At 63.2% G+C, this 27,341-nt stretch overlaps 2 protein-coding genes across 6 annotated transcripts in view; both read right to left on the bottom strand.

The window, feature by feature from the left end:
* The window catches only part of AHDC1 (AT-hook DNA binding motif containing 1), a gene marked incomplete at its 5' end in the record, with an annotated part of 47,912 nt that extends 38,894 nt beyond the window's left edge, over positions 1-9,018 (bottom strand). For both annotated transcript variants that reach the window (XM_084222836.1, XM_084222835.1), the window contains one exon: positions 8,883-9,018. In XM_084222836.1, coding sequence (XP_084078962.1) covers positions 8,883-9,018 — 136 coding nt within the window. The remainder of the gene's footprint in view (positions 1-8,882) is intronic.
* A 6,902-nt stretch (positions 9,019-15,920) lies between these two features.
* On the bottom strand, positions 15,921-25,795 carry FGR (FGR proto-oncogene, Src family tyrosine kinase). 4 transcript variants are annotated; one of them, XM_084222503.1, is made up of 13 exons: positions 25,629-25,795; positions 21,816-21,876; positions 21,320-21,572; positions 21,125-21,227; positions 20,726-20,824; positions 20,467-20,570; positions 20,247-20,396; positions 19,666-19,830; positions 18,542-18,721; positions 18,373-18,449; positions 18,146-18,299; positions 17,319-17,450; positions 15,921-17,090 (listed from the first exon to the last, which is right to left on the bottom strand). In XM_084222503.1, the coding sequence occupies exons 3-13, from the start codon at positions 21,558-21,560 to the stop codon at positions 16,882-16,884; spliced, it is 1,614 nt and encodes a 537-aa protein (XP_084078629.1). In that variant the 5' UTR covers positions 21,561-21,572; positions 21,816-21,876; positions 25,629-25,795; the 3' UTR covers positions 15,921-16,881. The 4 variants fall into 4 exon arrangements, with proteins under 4 accessions (XP_084078629.1, XP_084078630.1, XP_084078628.1 ...); XM_084222504.1 differs by lacking the exon at positions 19,666-19,830 and adding an exon at positions 19,140-19,295 and having other exon boundaries at positions 21,320-21,876; XM_084222502.1 differs by having other exon boundaries at positions 21,320-21,876.
* Between the last annotated feature and the right edge of the window lie 1,546 nt (positions 25,796-27,341).

The raw sequence follows: 27,341 nt of genomic DNA on the forward strand, positions 1-27,341 counted from the left end.
GCATCTGCTGCAGTCAGGCACGGAGAGAAGGAGATGGAGGGAGAGGGGGGGACGACGGGCACCCAGCACCACCGTCGGCTCCGGCGCCAGGCGGTGGCCCTGCCATGGTGGTCGTGGTCCTGCGTTGTCACTGTGGGGTCACCCAAAGCCACGCCAGTCACCCATCCCATCCCTGTGGGTGGTTTGTACTGGGGATGGGGGAAACTGAGTCAGAGTGGGGCAGCCCTGGAGGCAGGTTTTCCCCCTGTTTCCCCCTAGACAGGGGATGGACACAGCCCCCTAAACTGTTGTCACCTCTCTGTCCCTGCTGGGACTCCCCAAAGCAGATTGATGTAAAAATGGGTTTTCCATCACTTATGAGCTCTGCCTCCCCAAGCGGGTCTCATTCAGCCCACCCCCCCCCCACCCCCAGCCCACTCTAACCTTCCATTGCCCCAAAGGACAGACTCCTCCCAGGGCCGAACATCCTCTGGGAGCATTCAGGGCTCAAGGTTCCCTGGATCTTGGGATGGCTCGTTAGAAACAGAGCTATTGCTTGGCAAAAGCAGCATGGGGGAAAAGCCTCCCCTCCTCAGCCAGAGGACAAGCACCAGTGTCACCCGGAGGCCGCCCACACCCATCCCCATCCCCGCGGGACGCCCTGCCCGTTCAGCCACCTCTGGGCAGCACCAGGACAAGGAGCCCGGCCAGGCTGGGGGGTTCTCCCCCCGAAGCCCCCGCCATGCACCGCGGCAGCCCGGGGACGGTGGCGTGTCCCCGCGCTTTGAAGGCTCAGCCACACCGAGGCTGGCAGCCAGCGGGCAGAGCTAACCTTCAGGGGGTGATGGGGACAGGCCATGGCAGGATGGAGGGATGGACGAGGGACGGATGGATACGGCCACCATGCTCTAAAGCCTGCTGCACCCACCCTCCACCCAGTGCCACGGCACCTCCCGAGGTGCTGGCGTGGCCGGATCCAGGAGAACCATCCCTTTTGCCTTCTTGCCTCCAAGTTGCCCAGCTCACCAGGCAGCTGAGGAGCACAGCCCAGCCCAGCTGCTGGCGGAGCTGCGGATACATGCATTTAAATCACTTATATCTTTACTTTCTCCTGCGCTGGCTGTGAGATGGGCTTTTTTTTTGCATGCGTAATTAGGGGGTGGAACAGATGGCGGAGGGTTCGTTTAAAGTAATGCATCCATTAAAATAACCTTCACTGTCGGGGACTGCGCTCCAACAGGGGCCTGTTTCACCGGGGGTGGTGGGGAGGGTGGGGGGGGCTTTGTGTGGTGAGGAGGGGGGTGTTGGACATTGGGAAGGGGGACGGAGTGCACATTCCCTGTGGGATGCATCCTCCTGGATCATGGGATGAGGGATACACCAACCCATGTTGTCATGAGAGAGCCGGGGCCAAACTACGATCAAACTGGGAGCAAACTGGAATTGAACTGGTACTCTTCAGGGCTCAGTTTCCATGGCAATATGATGGCAGCGAGATGGTGGGGATGCAAAACCCAGGTTGGGGAGGATGCCAACAGTTCTTGAGGCAGGCATAGCGCTTGTGGGTACCCTGGGGTACCCTGTCCAGAGCTGCCCCCCATGGGGACTGTGCCCACCTCTGTCCCCCACCCACCACAGAACCCAAAATCTGCCTGAGGAGGGCATTGCCACGCAGCACCAGCCTTCTCTCCTGTTTCAAACCCCAGGTTCCTGGGAGAGGCAGGAGGGCTTTGTTCAGGCACCGGAGGAGTGGAGGCCAGAGAAAGCAGGAGTGCCCTGCCAGCTCTTGTGTTTCACTCCCAAGGAATGCCGGGGAGGGGAGGGGAACACTGCTCCCCGCCTTCCCGCCCCGCTGGGCGCCCAGCCCGGCTGCAGGGTGCTGAGGCTGGGAGGAAGAGGAGGGATGAAGGATGGGGAGGCGGGCGTCGCGCGGATGCCGTGGTCCCACCACGTGCAGCCAGGGCTGGCAGCGGGTGGGCTGGGGAGGGGGGGACACGCGATGACACACACCCGGGGTGACATGGTGATGCCAAGCACTGCCTCGGCTGGAGCAAATAATTCTGGGCAAGAGCTGCTGAGCAAATATCACACCCCTCTCTGGAAGGAAAGGAGGAGCACCCACTAAAGGAAAGGAGGGGTACCCACTAAATTTGGGGAGTCCAGAGAGGCCAGGGAAGAGGATGGGGAAGGGTGAGAGCAGCAGTGGCGCCGGAGCCACCCAAGCGTGTTCAAATATTTAGTGTGCTCTTGCAAAGGTGCTTCTGCTGCCTTTAGGGCATCGCTGCATTGGAAGCATCAGAGAGGTGGAAACTGGGGGGATGGGGAGCAAATGCCAGGGATGTGCTGCAGGGGGGTCTTTCTTTTCCAGCTGTGCTGGGAGGGCCAAGGCACGGGAGCCCAGGAAAGGCTGGACTAAGTTCAGCTTTGCCCTGAGCCTGGCCCCTGTCTTGTTGCCCCCTCCCTGGCCACAGCTCCCAGAGCCCAAGGGACTGCACATCCCTCCATTCTCCTCCTCCTCCTCCTCTTCCTCCAGCCCCATGAGCCTCACTGGCTCCCCACATTCCTTCTCACTGGCACCCTGGGGTGTCCCCAAGCACTGTCATGGCCTGGGGGACAGCTGGTGGCTCTGGCAACGTGGCACGTGATATCTACAGCAGCGGTGAAGTGCTGAGGGCGGCAATGTCAGGTGCTGGGGCAAGGGACCAAGGTGACGTGTGGGATAGCAGGGCTTCATGGGGACCACTGCATAGGCGCCAGCAGCCAAGAGGGGATCATGGCAGGACATGAATCATGGGGTGACAGAGGTCCCCAGGCCAGCAAGGTCCCCAGACCCTCCGTTTTGACCTCCCCCACCCCACACACGCATCAAGGAGGCAGCACATTCTGCTGTGCTGGCAGAATGAGGGACGCTGGGTTTTGTCCCATTCCCACATCGTCCTCTGGCCACCAAGCCCCTGCCCCACCACCCCCACTCCTGCTCACTGATCCAAAATTCCCCCTACTCACCCCTGCCCTCTCACCTGCCATCACCTCCCCATCAAACGCCAGAGTCTCCCTTTGCCTCTCTGGGTGTTTGGTGAGCTCCCTTTGGTGCACCCCAGCACAGTGAGCTCTTCTTACTCCCAGCCAGCAATCCGCCGGGAAAAACCGGTCCCAAAAACCTTCCCCACATCCGCGCCAGCTCTGCGGGTCTGGGGGGGCCGCGGCTGGCCCCCTGCTCGCCAAGAACAATAGCGCCTTGTTCCAGCCCGGCTCCGTCCTCTCCTCCCTGGGCAAAGCCCTGGCCACTCTCACCTCTACGTTCCTCTCGCTGTTTCCCAGCTCCCTCCTGCCAAATTCCCGTTCCCGAGTGCTTCTCCTCCCCGCGGGTCCATATTAAGCTACATTCTCCTTTCAGCTGGGTGGAAAACAGCAGTAATAACCATGTGGAGAGAGCCGTGCCCCCCACCTCCACTTCCCTCCCACTTTGGGGTTCAAATTTCATTTCAGCAAAAAAGCTTCCCCCGCCTCCAATTTCTTCCCCCAAACCGAGTCGCTGTCGTCGCGTCTGATCTCGGCAGGGGCCGTATGGATGCTCAGCTCCTCCTGGTTCAGGATCTGCTGCCAATCTGGACCTCGCAAACTGGTTCTCACACAGCTCCCGCGTAGCACCTCCCTCCCAGCAGTTATTGTCCCTCCTCAGCCACCCCAACCCAGCTCACTCTCCTGCCACCCTGCTCTCTTGTCACCCTTCCATCCCGTTTCACTGCCGCCTTGCTCCTCTGTCACCCTGCTCCTCTATCACCCTGCTCCACTGCCATCCTAGTTCCCTGCCACCCTGCTCTGCCACCCCTCTCCCATGGCACCCTGTTCTCCTGCTCCCCCTTCATCCCATTCTGTTCCACCCTGATCCACTGTCACCCTGCTACCCTGTTCCCCTGTAACCCTACTCTCCCTGTCCCCCTGTTTTGTTGTCGCCACACTCCATGTCACCCTGCCCTTCTGTCACCCCTCTCCCAATGCCATCCTCACTCCCTGTGCCACTCATCTGGTGCTCCACAGGGTGCTCATGCCCCTGCTTCTGCTGGGCACATCCAAACCAAACCAAACCAAACCAAACCAAACCAAACCAAACCAAACCAAACCAAACCAAACCAAACCAAACCGCCGACTTCACCAGGCAAGATTTATTCCTGGCGTTTTCCCGGGGGGCCAGCGGGGCTGGCAGCTGGCAGGGAGCAGAGCGTCCCTGCTGCCTCCAGCCCAGCAGCCTCCCTCTTTCCTGCAGCTGAGGAGCTCATCTCCCTCGCCCAAGGCGCTCCATCCTCCTCCAGATATTTTAGGCCCAGGTTTTGCAAGGAATGTTCAGGCGCTGAGCCCAAGCCGATGCGCTGAAGTCAGCAGGAGGCGAAGAGGGAAGAGGAAAGAGGGAAGAGAGAAGAAAGGAGAGTGTGCGTGGGGCTTGAGGCCTTGGAGGCGGCAGCGGCAGCTGAGGGATGGCATGGGATGGGATGGGATGGGATGGGATGGGATGGGATGGGATGGGATGGGATGGCATGGCATGGCATGGCATGGCATGGCATGGCATGGCATGGCATGGCATGGCATGGCATGGCATGGCATGGCATGGCATGGCATGGCATGGCATGGCATGGCACGGCATGGTGCTCCCTCTGCCTGGAGCTGGTTTAGCAGTGGGAAGGGCAGAGGATTGGAGTTGGAGGATGCCAGAACTGCTTCCCTCTCCCTCTGAGAGGATCAATACCACATTCTGCCTCTCCTCTGTGCAGGCTGCACCAATGCTCTCCCTCTGGCATGTCATGGGATTTGGAATGGGAAGGGGGATACCCAACACTGTCAGTCCCTTTCACTGGGGAGAAGGAGATATTTTTGCCAGGGTGGTGTGTCCCCTGCAAACACCTGCTCAGCCCCACTTTAGCACCCAGGATCTCCAAGCCAGCTTCATCCCTGTACATCAATCTTTGCCTGCACACCAAACCCTCCCTGTGCACATCAATACCTGCCTCTATACCAAACCCTGCCTGCAGACTAAACTCTGCCCATGCACACCAATCCCTGCCTGCACCCCCTGCTTTGTACACCAAATTACCTGCACAGCAAACCCTGCCAGCACACCAAGCTCCACCTGCACACCAAACCCTTCCTGCACAGCGTTTGCCTGTGCACCAAACCCTGTCCACACACCCGACCTGCACACCAAACCCTGCCTGCACAGCCAGCGCTCCCGACGCTGCCCATGCACGTGCTGACAGCTCCCACTCGCACTCCCCTTCCTGCTGCACCGCACCGACCCCCGGCATCGCCCCAAGCACCATCCCCGGCACAGCACCACGCCGGCACCGGGACAGCCCATCACCCCCCGAGCCCGGCCCACGGCCGGGGGCTCTCGCAGCACCGAGGGAGTCCCCGGCACACGCCAGCCCTGTCACGGCCTCGCTGGCACGCCGCGGCCGACGTGCTCCGACAGGTGAGCCCCCGGGGCAGCGTTCCTGCCCGGGCCGGCAACTGTCCCCACCGGGCAGCCGGTTTGCCGGCATGTTCCTTCCCAGCACGTCCCTCCCTCCTTCGCTCCACATCCAGCCTCTCTCGGCCGGCGAAAGGGGGGAGCCGACAGATTTTAATGAGCTCCCCGGAGGCATCGCTCCGCACCCCCATCCTCCCGCCTCTTCCCGCGCCCGGGAACCGATGCTCTGAAACACAACCCTCGGTGGCAAGCCTGGAAAAAAACCACAGGGCACATTTCCCCCCGCCTTTTCCCTTCCCTCCTCGCCTCCCCCAGCTTTTTTTTGCTCTCCTGCCGATGCCAAAGACCCAGCCGGGCTCTTGTGCTTTCACTCGCAGCTGCAGCTGCCGATTTTCGCTGTAAGCCCTTGTGCCTAGAAGGCCCAGAGCGAGGGATTCTGGGACGCGGTGATTGAAGACAGCACCAGCACGGAGACCATTGCTCAGACTTTCCCTGTCTGTCGCCCCAACGCTCAACCCACAGAGAGGGAGGGAAAAAAAAAGAAAGAAAAAAGGAGGAAAAAAAAAAAGAAAGATGGAGAAGGGAAAAAAACCCCACCGGACTGGCGCTCGCCCCTTCCCACCCACGCCATGAACACGCTCTGCTGTGCCAGCACTGAGCACCCGGGCAGGCAGCACACGGGGATGGGGTGGGCCCCCCAGCCCTGTGACACCCTGGTGAACTCCCCATCCAACACCAAATCCCACCAGAAGTGCGCTGGATCCCTCCCACCGTTCAGCCCACTGTACATCACCCTAAAAACTCCCAGTGGGGAGCTAAGCACAGCCCAGTTATTTCCCTTTTGTGTTATTTTTAAGGAAAATAATAACAAGGCGGCTTTCGAGCCAGTGTCTGCAGCACAAGGTGAATATTGGGGTGTGGGTGCGAGGGGTGGTGACAAATGAGCACGATGCCAGGTCCTCGTGGGAAGCTGAACGCTCACCACAGCACTGGGGCTGCCAGGATGTGCCCCAGAGCCAAGCAAACACCCTGGGAACATGTCACCATGTCCCCACTGCATGCAGAGCCCCCTGAGGAACAAGGTCCCCAGCACCCTGGGTGTCCAGACATGCCTGGGAAGGTCCCATGGGATCAAATCCTTGCCCTCCAGCACAGGGCCAAGGCATGGCTCAGCATGTGCCCTGAGGCAGAGCGGGAACAACTCCAGCCGGGACAGATGGGTGGATGGACACGGATGGGAGAGAGGGAACCAGGCTGTGACCCTGTGCACCCCTATGCCAGCAGAGGAGGGGGTGTGCTGAGCATCTCCCGGCCAGCTGAGCCCTCACATCCCAAAAAGCTCCCCCAGCATCACCAGCTCCCCAAGGACCGCGGCCGGAGCGCACGGCACATCCCAGCCCCGAAGTTTGGCGGGCAGTGGGGCGGGGAGGGGATGGCAGTGGGGGAGGACACACATCTGCGACGCATTCAGGGGCCATCCCGCATCCGGGCAGCCCGGCCACGGCCCAGCATCCAGCCGGCCGGCCCCAGGGGGGGAACGCTGCCATATCACCAGGCAAAAATCCCCCCCACATCCCTCCCGCTCCTGTTACCGAGCCCGGAAGAAGGAAACAGCCCTCCCCACCGCTGCCCTGTTTACCAAGAGCTGGTTCCAAGCACTCGGGAGAATAGCAGGAGCATTTCAAGGCCCTGTTTCCACTCGGCTGACACACACTATTTATAGAAGCCCACAATTCTCCCAGAGCTTTCCTCGGGATCTCAGCAGAAATAGCCTGCCCCGGGTCTCTGCTGCCTCCTCTAAGGAGGCCAGGGCAGCGCCAGCCCCCCCAGGCTTCCCGTAACCTTCCATGGGCTTCCATGGCTTCTCCCCTGCCGGCCGCCCCGCTCCCGGGATGTCCTTGGCTACCCCGTGGCCGCCACGGTGCCAACCCCTCTCCCCCAAACCACCTCCACCTCCTGCCCGGCCGCCTCCCGGCGGCGGCTCCGGCCGGTGTCCGGGAGGGAACCGGGCTGGGGCTGCCGGGCTACAGGGGGGACACGCCAAGAGCCGAGCGAAAGCCACCTCCCGCCTGACTGCATCGGAGCGCGGCAGAGCCCCGGGGGACTCGCACCGGGGATGGAGTTGGCCTATTCAGGTTACAGAGACATGGCAGAGCGGAATTTGGCGCCGCGCCATCCCTTCTCCAGCCCCCCCCTCCGCCCTCCTCTTCCACCCCCCGCTCCCCACCACCACCACCACCACCCTCCCCTGCAAATTCCACAGCCCAGCAGGAGAAGCCAGTGTAAGGGGACACCTGGGGGGGCGAGGAAAGGGGGAGAGGCTTGGGAGGGGGGCCTCGATTCAGACCACGGGGCCCCAATTTGGACCACGCGCCCCCGACTCAGACCACGCCGGCAGCAGGGTGGGAAGGAGAGCGGGGCAGGATGTGTGCCCGGCGCCCCGGGGGTTCGCTTCTGCTCTCCGTCACGCCAGGATAAATCTGGAGTGACTCCACCGCGCGCTGTGGCACACAATGAGCTCACCCCGCTGCTTTTGGGGGGCTCTCCTGGCAGCCACGGCCAGGCGGGCTGGATGCAGGAGGCCACCTGGTCGTGGGCACAGCCACGTCGTCCCCCCAGCACATAAACAAGCGGGGACTCAGGTGTCTCCACCTGCGTCGGCCCTGGGGACAACAAGCACAGAGGGTCTGGCGTCAGCGTGACCCTGTGGGGTGACTCCGGCCCCCGCCAAAGCCATCGCGGTCCCCCGTGGTCCCTGTCGCAAGCACCGAGGGGCCGCACGGGGGGGGTGGGGGGGGGTAAATCAGCTGATCGATAAAAACAAATCAGAGGGGGGATGACAGGCACGGGAGTAACAACCGCTCGCCGAGCCCCGCGCCACGGACCACGCAACTTCACCGACGGGGCTGGGGGGAGCCTCCCGCACGCCCCTCACCCCGCAGCCTCCCGGGAGTGCCCCCGCGGGGCAGCCCCCGCTCCCCCGAGCCGGCCTGCCGGGGGAAGGCGGTGGAAGGCTGTGCCCCGGGGGGTCCCCCTGTTCTCCGGGGAGCCCCCCTAGCCCCCCGCGCTGCTGACAGGCTCTGCCTTCTAGCGGCCGGAGCCGGCTCTGACAGCTGTCACTCACCGCTCGCACCCGGGGGGGCAGAGCCGGGGGGTGTCCAGGGGGAGGCGGCCGAACTCGCGGCCATGGCAGCCCCCGCGCACTGGGGGCTCGCCCCGGGCCCCCCGCACCCGCACGCCCCTCCCCACCGCAAGTGCCATTAAACTCCGGCAATTTGGCACCAACTCGCCGCGCAACTTCAGCGGAGGGGACGGCGCGGGGGGGACACATGCACGCGACACGCCGCCTCCTCCCCCCCCGCTCTGCCCAAAGGGGGTGTCCCGTGTGTCCTCCCCCCCCTCCCAGCCCCACACAAAGGCGGGGGTCCCCGGTACTCACCCGCCGGCTCCTGCGCTCCGCGCCCCTCGGAGCCCGCCCGCTTGGGGAGGCTCCTGCCGCCCGCCGGGGCTGCGTCCTGACCGGCCGCGGGGGTCCCGGAGCCCTCGGCACCGCTCGCCACCTTCAACGAGAGCATTTCCAGCGCCTCCTGCTCACATTCTCCCCAGGCAACTCCGCTCCTGCCAGCCCGCCCCCTCCTCCGTCCCCTGCCTGCTCTTTCCTCCGTCCCTCTCCCCCCCTCCACCCCTCTATTTTATTTTTTCCGGGATTTTCTCTCCCCTCTACCGCTCAGCTTGGTTTTTTTCCCCTTTTTTTTCCTTTTTTTTTTTCTCCCCCTTTTTTTCACCTTTTTTTCCCCCTTTTTTTCCTCCTCTTTTTTCTCCCCCCCCCCCTTCGCCTCTCACACACACACAAAAGGCAGCGGAGCGGGAGGCGGAGGGGAACCGACCTCCCCTCTGCGCCTCCGCCGCTCGCCGCCTGCGGAAAGCAAAGAAAGACACAGCGCAGCAGAGCCCTGGCTTGCCGCTGCCTCCCCCCTTCCTCCTCCTCCTCCTCCCTCCTCCTCCTCCTCCTCCTCCTCCTCCTCCTCCACCACCTCCTCCCTCTCTCTTGCCTTCTGCCGCTCCCGGCTTTGTGGGGGCTGGGATAAAAGGGGGGGAGCAGAGCCGGCGGCCAGGCGCGCCCAGCCCCTCGCTCCTCTCTCCGTGCGCGGCGGGGACCGCGGCTCCGCTTCGCTCCGCTGTCAGCGGCACGGCCAGCATCCGGCACCCCGGGGAGCCGTGCAGCACCGCCGGGGCATGCCGGGCCTTGTAGTCCTTCCTTTCCCCCCCCTCTTTTTTTTCCCCTCCTTCCTTCCCCCCCCCTTTTTTCTCCTCCCAGTCGCTGCGAAGCGCGCAGGGAGGGGCGCAGATGGGCGCGCGGCCGCCGAGCGCCGCTCTGGGAGGGGGGGATCCTCACGGAGAGGGGATATTTTGGGGGGACACCCCGGGGGCAGGGTAACCCCCCCGGGCTGCCCCCGCTCCCCGCGGTCCCGCTGGGATGCGCGGGGCATTGCTGCCCTCTCCCGGGTTGCACCCGCACTGCGCGCCCCCTCCTTAGGGAGGCAGGATTTGGGCACACACACCCCTCTCTGCAGCCCCCCTCCCCACAATCTGGGGTGCACAGGTTCATCGCTGTCTCCAGGTCAGCGCCCCTGAGCCCTCAGAGACCCCACGGAGCCCAGTGTGCCCAGTGTGCCCAGTGTCCCCAGTGTGCCCTCAGAGCCCAGTGTCCCCAGTGTGCCCAGTGTGCCCAGTGTGCCCAGTGTGCTCTCAGACCCCAGTGTGCCCATGGAGCCCAGTGTGCCCAGTGTGCCCAGTGTCCCCAGTGTGCCCTCAGAGCCCAGTGTGCCCAGTGTGCCCAGTGCACCCAGTGCGCCCAGTGCGCCCAGTGTGCCCAGTGCGCCCAGTGCGCCCAGTGTGCCCTCAGAGCCCAGTGTGCCCAGTGTGCCCAGTGTGCCCTCGGAGCCCAGTGTGCCCATGGAGCCCAGTGTGCCCAGTGTGCCCAGTGTCCCCAGTGTGCCCTCAGAGCCCAGTGTGCCCAGTGTGCCCAGTGCGCCCAGTGTGCCCAGTGTGCCCAGTGTGCCCTCGGAGCCCAGTGTGCCCAGTGTACCCATGGAGCCAACCACGTCCTTTTTTCCTTTCTCCCTCTCCCCCCCACCCCCAACTTGTAACTCTTTTTTTTTTTTTTTTTTAAATCAAAAGCTCTCTCTGAGACTTGGCAATATCCCTGCTGTTTGCTAACACCCTGCGCCTCCAATTTTTTTGTGTCCCCTCTTGGCCATGTGCTAAAGGGAATGCCAGGAGGAAAGGTGGTGACCAAGGCCCCTCGGGACAGTGCTGGCAGAGCAGGGAGCTGCCTCCCAACCTCCCGAGCACCTCATAACCTCCCTTTCCACAGCTCCATGCAGCATCTCCCCAGCACCAAGTCACCGTCGCTGTTAATGTTCCTGGAGCTGGGTAGATACAATATAATTAAAGTAGATAATACTAGTGATGTTTGTTATGACATCGTGGTTTTGTGAGTGACGAGTGAAGGGTTAACTCCAGGGAATTGGGAATATTGCTTGGCTGCTAATAACACGTGAGTCATCGATGGAATAACACATGGGTGCAGGGAGAGACACAGCACCTGGCTTTACAGCAGCCCTTTGCCTCGCCTGTGTGGGGCACGATGGGCTTTCACGCGTGTTTTTGGATCAACAGGCAGCGAGGAAGGGATCTGAGCTCCAGACACACGCTGCTCACCCCAGCTTCACTGCTGAACTGGGGTGAACTGGCGAGCTTGAGAGCTGTCTTCCAGCTGGGACCTATTGCAACTGGAAAGGTGCAGCTCTGTCCCCTGAGCGCAGCCAGGGGATGGGAGGGCTGGGTTGGGGCTGGCTGGGCTCTGCACAGCCTGGGCAGGGATGGGGAGCGGGCTGCATCGCTCCTGGGAGCCGAGCAGAGTGCAGGCCTGGGCTCCAGCCCGGTCAGCAGAGGAATCTGCACACGCAGACAGGATCGCTGCAATTGCTGGTGGCTGAGTGAGCAACTTTGCAGGCTTCCTCGTCCCCTCGCCCTGAATGTCAGCTTTGAATTTTCTTGCTATTTTTAGGGATGGTTCAAAAAAAAAACCACCGAGGAGTATCCCCTCCCTTCTCGCTTTGCAGGGCTCTGTGCCCCATGAATATTGCAAGGCTGTGGATTACTGTACCTGCGCAGGGACGGGGGGAGAGGGACAGAGGGACAGGGCAGAGAAGAGAGAGAGGTCGTGCAAAACCCATGACATTGCAAGCAGAATGGGTTAGAATGTAAAAGATTTATTAATTTAATCCAAAGCATTAAAAGGTCATGTATTAATCAAAGAGATGCTTAAAACTGTCAAAGTCCTTTGTCAGGTTTGAAGTGCATCTCTATAGTTATCATAAAATATATATATCAGCCTGGCATGGAGCCCCAGGCAGGGCTGGAGGAGGATGAGGAGTTAAATGAGGTGCTTTGCAGCGGGAGGGACCCCCCCACCTGGCCCTGCCAGACTCCCGTGGGTGCCCAGCACCCCACACTGAGCTGGGTGCCTCCTGGGTCATCCTGCTCGTCCCCAGGCTTGGCTTTGATCCCTCCCACGTCAGGCCCGTGCCCTGTGCTGGTTTGGGGGGCGTGCTTGTGGTCTGAGTTGGGGGTAGAGGTGGGTTTGGGAGCGGGGTGCCCCACTTGTCCCCGTGGGCACAGGTGGCTCCAGCCATGGCAGTGGGCACAGGGGCGAGGGAGCCGCTGGTGTCACAGCTCCGCGAGTGCTCAGCCCAGCCAGGATTTCAGTTTAGCCGGGGAGGTGGGTGGCGGAGGCGGGTCCCCGGGGCCACCCGGGTCACCCGGGCGCGCTCTCCCAGCCAAGTGCTGTGTCAGCAGCGTTGGCGTGGACTTACGCTACCATCTAGTGGCTGCTTTGCCACCGCTGTCCCCGGCTCGGTCCGTGTCCCCGCAAGCCACCCCCTCCCCACCCGGAGCAGCCCCCCCGTGCCCGGGGCCGGGGCGAGCTGCCCGCGTTTGGCCCCCGAAGGCTGTGCCCGGCTGGGCTGGGGGGTGTCACCCCGAAAGCTCCCCCGGGGTGGGAGCAGGGGGTAGGAGGCAGTGGGGTGTTGTGGGGGAGACCTGGGCGAGAGCGCGGGCATAGAGGGTGAGGAGACAGAAGAAGGTGTTTGGTGCTGGGATACAGGAGTTGACCCTGGGGGGAGCACAGTCCAGAGACCCTGATGGGGTTGGGGGGGGAGTGGTCCTGCCCCTCCAACGTCTGTGGAGAGTTGTGGCCAGCCAGGTTTTGTCTCCATAAAGGTAACTGCGGCAGAAAAGCCCAATCCATCCCCGAATTCCAGCACCAGGCTGCCCTGGAGTAGCAGCAAAACCATTCCCAGTTTCTCCCAATAAAACCACCTCCGAGCAGCCCCGTGGGCAGCAGAGCAAGGCTCCCGCTGTGCCCCTCCCCATCTCCTGTGTTGGCTCTGACACCCGACCATTCCCACGCCCAGAAAACCTCCATCCCCAAACCCTGCTGCTCCCCCACAGACTGCTGTCACAGACGCTGCTGTTGTCAGTGCACAGCTCTTCCCAATTATCTGTTGTTTTTATGTGGAAAAAGGTGTCCCCTCACAGTGACTGCTGATGAGCTGTTGGGTGACTGCAGATAAATCCATCTGTGCCTCAGTTTCCCCTCTGAGGTGACAGTGCCTGCAGGCCTGGACCGGCAGGCTCAAGCCTGGTCAAGCCTAAACCCACATTTTTGGCCATTTTCCACTGTTGTCTGGCCACTGCTGCCGCGGAGACGTGGCTCTGCTCCACGACCCAGGGCTCTGCGGGTTCTGCCAGTCCCTGGGGAGCCGGGGCCAGGGGGCACAGGGACGAGCCCCCGCCCTGCTGTGGGTGGGGATGGCTCCTGTCCGGTGCCGAGGGTCCCCAGCAGCACCTGGGGGTGAGGGGCCCCTGGGGAGGGTGGCGCTGCCCGTGCCAGGCTCTGCAGCGCCGGCCATCTGCAGCATCCCCACACCTGTGCCCCGGCACCGGGGGGCTGCTGGCTCCAGACCCCCGTGCTGGCCCGGGCTGGCAGAGCCACCTGGGCTGGGCACGGCGTGCGGGCAGCAGCGGGGCAGGGGGCTCGGCACCATGGGGGGGAGGGTCCCTGAGCATCGGGGGGACCTGGTGGCTCTGGATGGACCCTCGTGTGCAGGGCAGGGTGGGCTGGGCTGTCGTCTCTCCCCTCTGCAGCCGCAGCTGCAGGGACCAGCCAGCTGGGAGGGGAAGGGGGCAGAGCACGGCCCCCAGCCCTGAACTTTGCTCCTCTCCTCAAGCCCCCAACGCCAGCTCTGAAGCAAAACCAAGCCTGCAGGACCTTTGGAGGGGTCCTAACCTCCTTGTCCACCTCCCCATCGCTGCTGGCCCCAGGGTGGGCCCTGCTGGGAGCTGCAGGAGCTCTGTGAAGGGTGACCCCGGGCTGTGCCCACCCAGAGTCGCCCTCCACCCTGATCAATACCCCTCAGCATTAACATAAAATCGATGCCTCTCCCCTGCCCAGCCCGTGGTCACCCCGCAGCAAAATCCTTTAAGCCTCTCCCCCCTCCTGCTGGGGGATGGGGAGGATGGAAGGATGGGCACCAGGACGGGGTCCCCCCTTCAGCCCCTTCCCACAGGCACCTGCAGTCTCTGCCCCACATCCCCAAGAGCTTTCACAGCAACGACAGCAAAATGGGGACACACTCTGCTGACATGACCTTGGTGGCACAGGGGTCACCGTGGGTGGAAAGCAAATCCACACGGGTCCTGACCCCTCCTGCCACTGGCACTGCTGGGGACAAGGGGCCTTGGCTGGGGACATGGAAGGGCAGCATCCTTTCAAGTTGGAACTGGACAGAGAACGGTGGGATCAGCCCCTCTGAAAGCAAGAGCAGGCAGGAACGGGCAGGAACAGGGATGGAGTTGGGGCTAGCAGAGCTGGAGCTCACACACCAGGGCCCGTCCAGAAGCACCTCTTAGTCCATTGCTCCCTGGATGGGGTTGGGGTCCTCACGGCCCCCCAGGCCAGCCCTGGGATTAAATAGGGGCTTTCCTTACTGGGGATGAATCAAATGGACCCTGCCCAGCACGAGGGGGTACAGACTGGGGACTCCAACCCTGCCTTGTCCCAGGGCTGTGCCTGCATTGCACTGGGGTGCTCCCCTTGTCTGAAGGCTTTTTGTCCCCCCCGGTGGTGGAGGGGGACAGCACACGTCCCCCCCCGGTGCTTGTGGGGACAAGGGACACATTGGGTGGGTGAGATGTGTGCGCCCACCCAGCGGGAGAGGGGGTTTGGGGTGCTGGGTTGGTGCCAGTGCCTGTGTGTGCCACATCCTAGGGGATGGCAGTGCCGGGGCCGTGGCCAGGGGGTGGCCCTGGCTGTGTCCCTCAGGGCCCAGCCCCAGGTGGGGAGCTCAGAGCCCTTGGCCACCATCGGGCACCAGGGCTGTGCCTGGGGCTGCCTGGTGCCAGCCACTGCCTCTCCTGTCCCTGCCACGCAATCTGCTCTGTCCCCCAGCCCGGGCAGCCTGCCACCCTTCTGGCTGGGGGCCTGGCCCTTCCCCGGGGATTTTCCCTGGGATGGGGGAGCAGGGGCACATCCAGCCCTGCTCCACTCCACCACCATGCGGATCAAATGCCCTTGTAGGAGGTGGGGTGAAGCAGGAGCTGTGAAGATGCCTGGTGGTACCCAGGGATGGTGGCATGTTCCCAAGCATTCTGGTATGTCCCCAAACACCTCAGCATATCCCCACAGCCCCTGGTATGTCCCCAAACCCAGCAGCATTGGCCCCTGCCCCCCTCCCGATTTGCCCAGCATTCTCCCCATAGCCTGAGCCCCCCTGACTGGGGTGGGGGCCAGTCCCTCCTTCCCATCAGTGCTGAGGAATTCATTACCGGCACAGCTGGGCCCTGCTGGGGAGGCCAAGCTACGAGGAAAATTAACCTCTTCCTCCCCAGCCTGCCAGCACAGGACCCTTCCCTGTCACAGCTGGCAGGAGGGACAGTCCCCTCTTGAGGGGTGCTGGGGGGCTGCAGGGTGCTCTTTATGGGGGCAGCTTTGCAAACCCAAATTCTTCCCGGCCAAGCGTTTTCAGGCTTTTATTTGCAAGGGAAGTTGGTGCATCCCCTCCCCACATGGCCTTGGGGGCAGGGGGGTATCTCTGTTCACCCCCTTGGAGGAGCCCCCCAAACCTGTGCCCTGGGGCTGGAGGGGGTGAGGAGGCATCACTCAGTCCTGCCTTGGCTGAACCTGGAAGCCCCCCTGCCCCCCAGGATGGGTGTTCCCACCCCAAATCCTGTAACTCAGTGTTGCCCCCCAGCTCTAAGCACCCCCAGTGCTTTTGCCCATCTGGGGCAGTTCCTCTCTCTTGGGGCAGGGCAGGGGCAGAAGGACCCGGGCTGCCCCCAGTTTGTTAGAAAGGTTTTATTTCTCAGTATTTACAGACTTCATTAAAAAAAATAAACAACAAATCCCTGTCCTGCCCTTCCCTCCCCCTCCACGGCACTGCCCACCCACAGCCCTGCCCTCGGGGTGCGGGGTGTTCCTGGCCACGGGGCACAGGACTGGGGCCCCACTCCAAATGGGGGTGTCTGGAGGGGCAGCAGGCAGGGGGGCACCCCACATTCACACTGACACACCCTCCCCCAGTCCCCCCTTGATCCCTGCTGCAGAGGGCAGAGCCAAGCTGCAGCCTCGAGTGCTGCGGGGCTGCCCCCGTCCCGTACCCTCGTCCTGCCCCCGCGGGGCAGGAGGGAACAGCCCCTGGGGCAGAGCTGCCCCCAGCCTGCCTGGGCCCCCCAGCACTCCTTGTGTCCCCCCTGTCAGGACTCCCTGTCCCCCCAGTGCAAGCAGGGTGGGTGTTTGGCTTTCAGGACTTGGCTCTACTCTAAAGCAGAGGAAATAAGGCGGGGGACAAGGGGGTCCCCCAAGTACTGGGATCCCTTGGTGGGGTCGATGGCTGCTTGGAGGAGGCATATAAAATCTTTTAAATTAAAGGAGATACCAAGGGAGGGAGGGTTGAGATGACCTCCCACAGGTGAGTGCCAGGACTCGGGGGGGCTGAACTCCACCCACCTGTGCCCCCAGAAGAGATTGTGGCTGGCATGGGGAGCTCCCCCCAAGCCCTCTGCTGCTCTCTGGGTCTGGGGGTGTCTGGGGTGTTCACGGGGGTCCCCCACAGTCCCCTCTGCAGCCAAAGCCATTCTCAGGTTCAAAGCTGGGTGTGAAGGCAATAAAAGGAGTGGGGAAGGGGAGGCTGGGGCGCACAGTTTTATCTCCTCTCTGAGTCCAGCATCCTTGTGCAAAGCCCTGTGTCCACCCTGAGCACCCCCAAAAGGAATTTTGGGGGCACAGACAAAGGAAGCAACCACCTCTAAAGGAAAAAAAAGAGATTCACCCCAAAGCCACCCCAGAACCTCCTGGGAGTGCCAGTAGAGGGTCACTGGTTGTCCCCGGGCTGGTACTGGGGCTCGGTGGCAGTGAAATAGTCCTCGAGGAAGGACTGGAGGTACTCGAAGGTGGGGCGCTCCTCAGGCTCCCTCTTCCAGCACTGCACCATCACCTCGTGCAGGGAAGGGGGGCAGCTCCCCGGGCACTGCATGCGGTACCCCCGCTCCACCTGCTCCAGCACCTCCCGGTTGTTCATCCCTGCGGGACAAGGACCCTCCTGCTCAGTGACAGCGCTCCTGGCACGAGCCAGTGGGGAAACTGAGGCACAGAGTGGCACTGCCCTGTGCTTTGGGTAGGAGCCCAGTTCAGCATTGGTCCCTCTGGGGGGGGAACTGAGGCACAGGACAAGCCTTGCTGAGGAGGTCAGCCCCGGTCTGTGCCCTGCCCAGCCCTCCCCGGGGGTGCACCTGCCCCAGTGGGCCGTACCTGGATAAGGCACACGGCCTTTGGTTACCAGCTCCGTCAGGAGGATGCCAAAGGACCAGACATCTGACTTGATGGTGAACCTCCCAAAAAGTGCAGCCTCTGGAGCCGTCCACTTGATGGGGAACTTGGCACCTGCAATGGGACACAGCTGAGCCATGGCTGGGGCTGCATGTGCACTCAGAGTACCCTGCCCCTGGTGCACCCACCTCTGGGGACAGCCCACACCAGAGGCACCATCACCTGAACCACCCTATCCTGAGGGTCTCCTGCACCTGGGATACCCTGAACGGGGGGCACCCTGCACTAAGGGGCACCCACCACCCGTGACACCCTCTGCCTGGGCAGCTCACACATGGGACACCCAAGGCACTGGGGGTACGCTGCCCCTGGGGTACCCATCACTTGGGACATCCATCAACCAAAATACCCATGCCCTGGGGCACCTGTCTCCTGGGGGTCCCTATTCCCTGGGACACCCATCCTTGGGGACACCCATTCCCTGGGGGGATCCAAGGCATCCATCACCTGAAATACCCATAAATTGGGGTGTCTATCACCCCGGACACCCATTCCCTGGGGGGATCCAAGGCATCCATCACCTAAAATACCCATAAATTGGGGTGTCTATCACCCCGGACACCCATTCCCTGGGGGGATCCAAGGCATCCATCACCTAAAATTCCCATAAATTGGGGTGTCTATCACCCCGGACACCCATTCCCTGGCACACTCTAACTTGGGGCATCCAAGCCCATGTCACCCAGCCCCGGGGATGGCCATCTCCAGGCTGAGGGACGCGGCAGGGGACGCAGTGCGGGCGCTCCCACCCTGCCGCGCCGTGTACTCGTCATCCTCGATGAGGCGCGCGAGGCCGAAGTCAGCGATCTTGCAGACGAGGTTGTCTCCCACCAGGATGTTGGCGGCGCGCAGATCCCGGTGGATGTAGTTCATGCGCTCGATGTACGCCATGCCCGCCGCGATCTGAGGGGGACAGAGCGCTGGAGACCCCCAGCACGCCCCGGGGCACCCCCACGCTGCACCAGCCCCCCAGTACCTGGGCAGCCATGTCCACCAGCTGGGGCAGCTTCAGGTAGCGACCGTCCCCATCCTTCAGGAAATCCAACAAGCTGCCTGCGGGCAGAGGGAGCCGCCATCAAAGACCCCCAAAACGCACGGGTGCCCCCGCTGTGAGCCCTCCGCGCCCGGGCAGTGCCCCCGCTCACCCTGGCTCATGAACTCGGTGACGATGTAGATGGGCTCCTCCGACACCACGGCGTAGAGCTGCACCAGCTTGTCGTGCCGCAGCCGCTTCATGATCTGAGCCTCCTCCAGGAAGGCCTCAGGGGACATGGTCCCTGGCTTGAGCGTCTTCACCGCCACCTTCGTGGTGCCATTCCACGTCCCTGCGTTGGGGACACAGAGTCACCGTAAGCCCAGGGGACAGCCAGCCCAGGACAGAGGGCTGTGTGGATGGAGAAGTGTGTGCGTGCATGCTTGCATGCTTGTGTGGATGGATGGATGGATGGATGGATGGATGGATGGATGGATGGATGGATGGATAAGGAATCAGGGCAGGGCAGGGAAGGGATCTCTGGGCAGGGATTGTGGTCCCACTGCATCCCACCCAGGACATGGAGTTGCCCTCACCCCAGTACCAACCTCACCCCATTCCCAAACCCTTCATGGATTCCGTGCCAAGTTTCAATCTCCCCCACACAAGCGGGTACCTCCTGGCACCCTGTGATGCTCCCTGCCAGGACAGAAGGAAGCTTCTCCTGCCCGCTGTGCTCCCCCAGCCCTGGCCGGCCGGGCCAGCCTTACCCATCCACACGTCTCCGAAACATCCCATGCCAAGTTTCCTGTCCAGGGTGACGGATTCCCGAGCTATCTCCCAGGCGTCCTTAGCTAATCCCAGGGTCTGGGGCTTCACAGCAGGGCACGGGTGGGTGAGCAGATGGCACAACCCGTCATTGTACTCTGTGGGGGATCAGGGGCAGGCGGGGAAGAGGAGGCAGGGGATGTGATGGGATGAAAGCAGCATGCATGAGCGGAGGAAGCAGGCGATGCCGGAGGAAGAGGATGGCGAAGGTGGGACCCCCTGGCCTGGTGCTGCGGTCCCATCTGCAGTGGGGGTCTGCTTGCCCATGCAGAGGTCACATGGGTCATCCTGGGGGACCCGTTGTGAACCCAGAGCAGGACATGGGATAATTGATAATTCTTCATGCCAGCAAATTGGTGTCGCTCAGCCTGTCCTGGCAGGCACGAACTCCTCCCAGTGGGGCACCAGGCCTGGGGGTACCCCCATGTCCCCCCTGCCTCTTGCCCTGGCTTGCCCACCAGGCCCTACCCATCCAGACTTCCCCAAACTGCCCATTTCCCAGCTTCTTGAGGAGCTGGAGGGACTCGCGGGGGATCTCCCACACGTCTTTGGTTTTGACTGAGAGGTCGGCCAGTTTGGGGGTTCCCTTGTGGCACGGCACAGCCAGGCGGCAGCACAGCCCAGCCGCCCGCTCTGCAGCACGGGAGCAGGGGGACAGGAGTCAATGTGGGCACAGACCCCCCCCAGCCCTCTGCTCCCCTCCACCACCCCAGGCACCACCAAGGCTCCTGTATCACCCAGTCACCCCCAACACAGAAATGCACCCCCTCCACCTGCCCCAGGGACAGCTCTGCACCCCCTCAGCTGGGCTGCACCCCCAGTCCCCCCAGCTGCATCCAGGGACATGCCCACCCACCAGAGACAACGGGAACTCTTGCACCCCTGGGCATGGAAAAGGGGAGACTCTCAGGGAGCCCCCTAAAGCCACCAACAGAACAGCCCCCTCCTTCCCCAGTTCAACCCCATCAGCCCAGTCTCTTACCAAAGGGTCTTCTGAGCTTTCCCTACCCCTCCTATTGCCCCCCCTTGCACCCTTCACCCCACCCTACCTATATAGTGCTGGACCAGCTGCTGGACGGTGCTGAACTGGGCACGGGTGGTGATGTAGTACCCCCCACTATCCAGTTTCCGAATCTTATAGTGCTTCACATGGTCTCCCTTGGCCTCATCCCAGTCCCGGATGGAGAGGGAGTAGGCACCTACGTGGGGACATGGGTCAGGGAGGGATGTGGGGCACAACCCCTGGTGTCCCCGGCCCTGTCCCTGTACCTTTGGTGGTCTCGCTCTCCCGAATGAGGAAGGTGCCCCTGGAGTTGCCATGGCACAGGAGCTGCCGCTCTGCGTCCTTGCGCCCGATCTTCCCAAAGTACCACCTGCCATGGTGAGGGGCTCAACGCCAGGAAGGCACCAGGAGGGGACCACGGAACCCCCATGCCAGCACTGTGGCACTGCTGGGGCTCAAAGGACACCTGGGCCCGAGGCAGGTGGGGTTGGGGTGTGTCTCCATCCCTTTTTTCCCACTACTCACTCTTCTGCCTGGATGGAGTCCACAGGGGCCACGTAGTTGCTGGGGATGTAGCCCGTGGCTCCTGAGCTCAGTGACCTGGCCTCCCACCAGTCCCCCTCCCTGGGCAGGGAAACAGAGACCATGGAGGAGGAGGGACAGACAGACAGACAGACAGACAAACAGACAGACCCGCCACCGTGTACCTCCTCGCCCTGCACGCAGCGCCCCGGACCCCGCCCTCCCCCACCCATCTCTGCTGGGACCGCTCAACTCATGACACTGGCCCTGGTACTGAGTGATGGAGCGCAGACAGAGCTTGGGTCCCCAGCCTGGGTCCTGCGGGGGCTACCCAAGGCACCGAGGCACCTCCCCGGGGTGGCGTGTGGGTGCTGGGGTGGCAGGAGGTCCGGGGGGGCTCACGTGTTGTTGATGATGTGGAATTTCTCCCCTTTCTGGAATGTCAAGTCATCCTCCGTCCTGGCCTCATAGTCGTACAGGGCGATGAAGAGTGTCACCCCCCCGCCTGTGGCACACGGAAGGGACACGGTGACGCCGGAGTCGCGGCCCGGGGGTGTGGCAGGACACCTCTCCCCATCACCGAGCCGCCCTGCTGACCTGAGACGGCCCCGCTCCGCGTTTGCAGCACGCTGGAGGCGAAGCCCCCCAGCTCCGCAAAGGACGGGGCCGAGGGCACGGCCGGCCCCTGGAAGTTGTTGAAGTCGGGGATGCGGGTGAAGATGGCCCCTGGCTGCGTGGGGTCGGGGTCGTACTGGGAGGCAGGGGGCTGCAGGGAGCCCCCCTCGCCCCCTGCCTGCCCTTTGCCAGCCCCCCTCTCTTTGCAGGGCACACAGCCCATCCTGGGCACCGCCTGTGGGACAGAGGGTCCGTGAGCCTCGCGCCCCCCTGGCAGGGGGCACACACGGGTACCAGTGCACACATGGGGAGAGGCCCTGGGGGCACCCTGCCACCCCCCAGCTCAGCACACCGGACTGCAGGGGGACACTGGGGTCCCATGGGCACGGCCAGTGGCACTGCTGAAGGAGGGCTGTGCTGCCCGGGGGACCCCACGTCCCCCTGGCACCCGTGGGTGCTCCACGGCGGCCCCACTCACTGCGACGGCTCCTCAGGTCACTCCAGCTGCTCCATGTCACTCCAGGGAGGAGAAGAGTCGCCTGTGGACACCAGGGAGGGCGTCAGGTGGGGGACAACAGCCTTGCAGGGGTTCAAACACCCTCGCCATGGGCTGTAACACCCCTCCATGGGATAAAATACCCCTGCACAGGCTGCAACACCTCTGCATGGACTGAAGCACCTCTTCCAGGTCTGCTACACCCCTGCACGTGGTGAAACACTTCTGCCAAGGGCTAAAATACCCATGAATAGATTGAAACGCCCCATAACAGGATGCAACACCCCTGCTATGGGCTACAACACTTCTACACGGGCTGCAACACCAACGACATGGGCTGCAACGCCACTTGCGTTGGCTGTAACAGCCCTGCCTGAGTTACCACACCCCTGCACAGACTGAAGCACCTGGGCATAGGCTGGGATACCCCTGCATGAGCCACGACACCCCTGCATGGGCTACAACATCCCTTCACAGGCTGCAACCCTCCTGCATGAGCTAAAGTGATCTGCATGATCTGCAACACCCCCACAAAGCTGCAGCATTCCTCCAAGGGCTGCAACACCCCGGTGTGGGCTGAAACCACATCCTCAAGTGGGCTTTTCTCTCGCTGTGTCCTCACCACACTGCTCATGTCCGTTCAGGGCGTGTGTCCCCGAGGCTGAAGGAGAGCCAGAGCCCAAACACCCTCTGCTTGGTGGGGAGTGGGGGTTTTGGGGAGCGAGGTCCCTGCTCACATCGCTGTGGTCAGGACAGGCTCTTCCGGCCACATGCGGTGAGAAGGTGTCACAGAGGAGGAGGAGGAGGAGGAGGAAATCAGACCTCTCCTGTTATGGCCATATGGAGACGTCCATCCCCAGCCTGGTTGTTGCCCTGGCTGCTGGACAACCACCCACACCAGTCTGCCCAGTTTGCACTGGGCAGAGCACTCCAGTCTGCAACCTCCAGCTGAGAGCAGAGGGAAGGAGCAGGGAGGTTTGCTGCCCTCTGCACTCCAGTGAGCAGGAGGAGACAAAGGTTTGGGGTGGATGAGATGTTTCAGGCAGATTTTCCCAATCATGGCTATTGATTCCCTTTCCTCTCTCTCAGTAAGGGTGGAAAGAGCCCAGCTCTCCCCTTCCATCTCTGCTTTTCATACTGGTGGTGTGGCAAGGCCGCAGCCATTGCCAACAGGGCAGCGTTGCCAAATCTGAGGAAACTCGGCTGGTTGAGGGTTTTATTCCTGATAATTAGTGGCTATTTAAACTGATGAACAACGCTGGCTCTCACAAACCCTGTCCCCCCTGGGTGGGAATCACCCTCCCACCACTTTCAGAAACTTCCCATTTTGCTGAATTTCAGCACTGACCAAGCACTGGAGCTGCCACAGGTGCCAGCAGGGACGGAGATGGCAAGGAGCATCTTCCAGGCAAGTGGAACCCCCCTGTGCCACAGCATCAAGGGTCAAGGTGATGTGCAGCAGCACTGCCCCCAGGCTTCCCCTTCCCTGCGCACCCAAGAGCCCCCTGAGCTCACCCCAGGGTGACTCCATCCCCTCACGCTGCCCACGGGAAGGGGACACAGCTGGTGCCGTGTCCGATGGCTGCGTGGTGCTGTCTGGCTCCAGCTCTCCCAAAAAGGAGCTGCTTGGAGCCACAGAGCAGATGGCAGCTGAGCCCTTCCCGCGCTGGCTCCCCCGGCGCTGGTCCCGGCCGAGCTGCCAGGTCCCGCCCGCGCTGAGCCCCGGCCAATTCCTCACCCCTGTCCCGCCGGGCAGGGCTGGGCACGGAGCAGCCACATCCCTGACTGCCCATCCATCTGTTCCCCAGGCCCCTGGGACACAGGGCAGCTCAGCCCCATCCCCAGCTGCTAGACAGGGCACAATATCCCTTGCACACCCCATTGTCCCCCCACGTGTCACCTACAGTGCTGAGGTACCCGTGGGGTCACCTCCATGCCCTGCATCCGCTCCCCTCATGGGAGAACAGCAGTGGAGAAGTCAGGCTCTGGGGGGATGCAGCCACATGGAGCTTTGGGGGGTACTGGGAATGTCACACCCCGTGCTGTGGGGACAAGCCAGGGTGGCATCTGCCAAGCTGAGGGGGCCACGATGCCCTGGGCAGGAGGTGGCTGCCAGAGGAACTCACACAGCAGCTAGGCAGTGGGAAGAGGAAGCAGCAGGAGCACGGTGTGGGCTGGGGGGGAGGAAGAGGATGGGGCTGTGGCCATCAAGGGGCCACAGGACTGGCAGGACTTCGTGCCCTGGGGATGATGACAGCTGGGAGGGTCAGGCAGGGATGACAGCAGGGCTGCAGCCCCCCGGGTATCCTGGATCCCTCCACGCCTTGTCCCACACTGTCATCCTGCATCGCTCCATGCAGACCTGGCTCCTGCTCCCTGGGAAGAGGAACCGAGAGGGCTGCACAGCCCAGCCTGCTGCCACCCAGGTTCCTCTGTCCCCCTGTGGCTCTGGAGCTCCCTGGGCCCAGCAGGAAAACTCGGGCATAAGGCAGCTGCAGCACAGAAGGGGAAGGTGGCTCATTAGGACACAGGACCTGGAGCTGTGTCACCATCCCATGGCCAGGACCCCACAGACCTGGGTAAGGGATAGGAGGCCACATCTGCCTGCCCCATCTGCTTCTTGTTACAGCTCTGTGGCAGGTGGTGGCGTGTCCCTTCCCCTTCCCCACTGCCCCCAGCCTCAAGGCCACTCTGATGATACCTGGAGATGGAGCCCTGCTCCAGCTCCAATGCCCCCAGTTTACCCAGTGCCTGGTGAGTCCCCTGTGGCTCCCAGTGGGAGCAGGACAAGGGGTGCATGGGGGGATGGCACCCCATCCCCTGCATGCCCACAAGCAGGGCTCTTCCCTGGGATGAAAACTGAAGGACTTGCCAACCCCCAAAAGTGATCTCTGCAAGCCCACCTGTCAGCCACAGGACCCATGACAGAGGGGTCCCCTGCCCCCTTCCCTGGCAGTGGAGAGGGAGCCCCCCTTCCCCAGCCTTCCAGCCCCATCGCTGGTTGGGAAAGCAGGATTTCCGCTGGAAGAAGAGCAATTCCCGGATCCAAGGGGCTGCAGGGGCGGAGGGAGGGAGCCGGCCAGGGCTCCAAATACAATGTCCCGGGAGGAGCGGGGTGGGGAGGGAATTGTGCAGGGCAGGAAGCAGCGAGTTCCTGTCCCTCCTTGGGACACACCAAGGATCAGGGACGAAGCAGAACTGCAGGGATCGGGGGGAGCATCCGCTCCGGCCAGGGCCTGAGCCCCTGCAGCTCCCCCAGCCTCAGCCGCGGAGAGCTCAGCCTGCAGCATCTTCCCGGAGCGCTGGCTGGGCTGGGACCCCACGGGCACCGGCAGGGACAGAGGGCACAGGTGTGGGTGTGTCCCCCAGGGTGTCCTGTCCCCTCCCCAGCCGGCAGGTCCCGCACGGTGAGGGCACCATGCGCTCCGCAGGCTCCCCGACGTGGTGTCACCACCGCTTAGTGCCGGGATGGTGAGCTGGAGCTGGTGGGTGCCCCCAGACCTTCACACACACCGCAGCCCCCGCGGACCTGCTGCCCACAGGATGGCGAGGACGGGGTCTCCTCCCCACCTCGGGCATTCCCAGGGAAGCAGGGAGGGCACAGTGAGAGCAGGCCCCCCAGCACACCCCACCAGTGTCGCGGGACTCTCTGTCCCCACAGCTCAGTGGCCGCCTCCCCCGGGACCCAGAGCCACCCCACACACGGAGGGGGCAGCGCACGGCAAGGGGATTAAGACCCCCCCTCTGTTACAGGGCTGAGCCCCCCACACGCTACACCTCACAGCGCACACGTACCTTCTGCCGTCAGCACTCCTGCTCCGGCCGGCATGGACCCCCTGCTCGCACGGGGCTCCCGACGGGACCACCGGGCAGCCCCGCTCCGGCCAGAGCCGGGGCTGCGGGGGCGGCAGCCGTGGGAGAGCGGGAGCGCCCGGCCGTGAGCTTCCCCTGTCTCTTCGGCGGCTCTGGCAGCCGAGCAAGAGCTTCCCCTCCCCTCGCCCCCCCTTCCTCCCCGCGCTCGCAGCAATGGTTCATTGTACCAGCCAGCCCCGCCGCTGCTGGATCGCCCTCCGGGTCACCCTCCGGGCCACCTCGGGGACCACAGCCTGCCCGCGGAGCTGCTGCAGCGGGAACAGGCGTCAGGGGCTCTCTGGTCCCCAGCAGCAGCAGGAGACGCTGGCATGGATTGCCAGGCTCTGCCTGCGGGGATTTACGGGGGATGTGCGCATCCAGCCCGTGCCACGGCGGGGCTGCCCGCGCCCGTCCCCAGAGCCTGGCACAGCCTCTCTGAGACCCCCGAGGGAGCGTCCCCGGTAGGGGACAACAGAGAGACATCGGATTGCGCGCACAGCGCTGTGCCCCTGCAAGGACGGGAGCAAGGGGCCCGTCTGGTGGCAGGACGCGCACAGCAGCCGCCCGTCCTGCTGGCACAGGCTCCCAGGGGCAGGACAGACCCGTGGAAGGGCAGTGAACACCCTGCCATGCCTGGGGAATGGCAGGTGGCTCTGGGCTGTGTTCCAGGGGCGTCCCACACGCCTCCCAGGATGAGGTGCTGCTCCTGTGTGACTCAAGCCAGTCCTGTGTCCGTGGATTGCCCACTGGATATCAAACCCCTTATTTACCCCTTGTCCTGATAAAGTTGCTGGTGGGATGACCCTAAGATTTGGCATCGGTCACACCAAGCCACAAACTTCAGTGAGCTCTGGGAGTGGGGTAAACCATATAGACTGAGTCCCCCTGCACACCCCCTGAGCCCCCCGGATCCTGTGGGATCCCCCTGCACCCTGTCAGAGCCTCCCCAACCCTGCCTGAGCCCCCCGGATCCTGTGTGATCCCCCTGCACCCTCTCAGAGCCTCCCCAGCCCTGCCTGAGCCCCCCGCATCCTGTGTGATCCCCCTGCACCCTGTCAGAGCCTCCCCAGCCCTGCCTGAGCCCCCCGCATCCTCTCCGAGCCCCCCTGGAGCTGGTCCAGGCTCTGTCCCGGCTCTGTCCCGGCTCTGCCACACTGTCCTCCCACACAGCTGGGTTGGAGTGGGATCCTTCCCATCTCTCCAGAGCCTTCCTCCTCCTCCTCCTGCTCGCCCTGCAGTTAGCCCTCCCGGGTTAGCCCTCTTTCCCCTGTGGCAGTGAGTCCGGCCTCCCTTCTCCCTTCAGCGTTCTCACGGGGGCGGCGGGGCTGGTGCAGGCTGGGGACCCGCTCCCCGGCGGTGTCACCCTCAACTTGTCACCTCCTGACTCATCCTGAGAGGGAAGGAAGCCGGGCTGACCCCAGCTCGAGGGGTGCCCCACAGATCCATCCACGCACCCACCCGAATGCGGCTTGGGGCGTTCTGCGGCTCATCCCGCACCTCCCGCGCCCCGCAGGGCCCGCGTTGCTCCATCCCCGTCCGCGGGGCCCTGCCGGGACACGCCGAGCCCGGGGTGCCCGTCCCCCACAGGCACCACCCGGTGCCGGTTCCTTCCCTCCTCCTTCCCTCCCGACCGCCGCATTGGCTCCGCCGGGTTTC

Source organism: Fringilla coelebs, assembly GCF_963513975.1.
Source record: "Fringilla coelebs genome assembly, chromosome: 28".
NCBI lineage: Eukaryota > Metazoa > Chordata > Aves > Passeriformes > Fringillidae > Fringilla > Fringilla coelebs.

Excerpts from the sequence above, each read along its gene's own strand:
- FGR (XM_084222503.1), bottom strand. The coding sequence starts at position 21,560 with ATGGGCTGTGTGCCCTGCAAAGAGAGGGGGGCTGGCAAAGGGCAGGCA. Across the intron at positions 20,571-20,725 it reads GACTCCATCCAGGCAGAAGA|GTGGTACTTTGGGAAGATCG; the intron begins GTGAGTAGTGGG and ends TCACCATGGCAG. Across the intron at positions 18,300-18,372 it reads TGGTGGACATGGCTGCCCAG|ATCGCGGCGGGCATGGCGTA; the intron begins GTACTGGGGGGC and ends TGTCCCCCTCAG.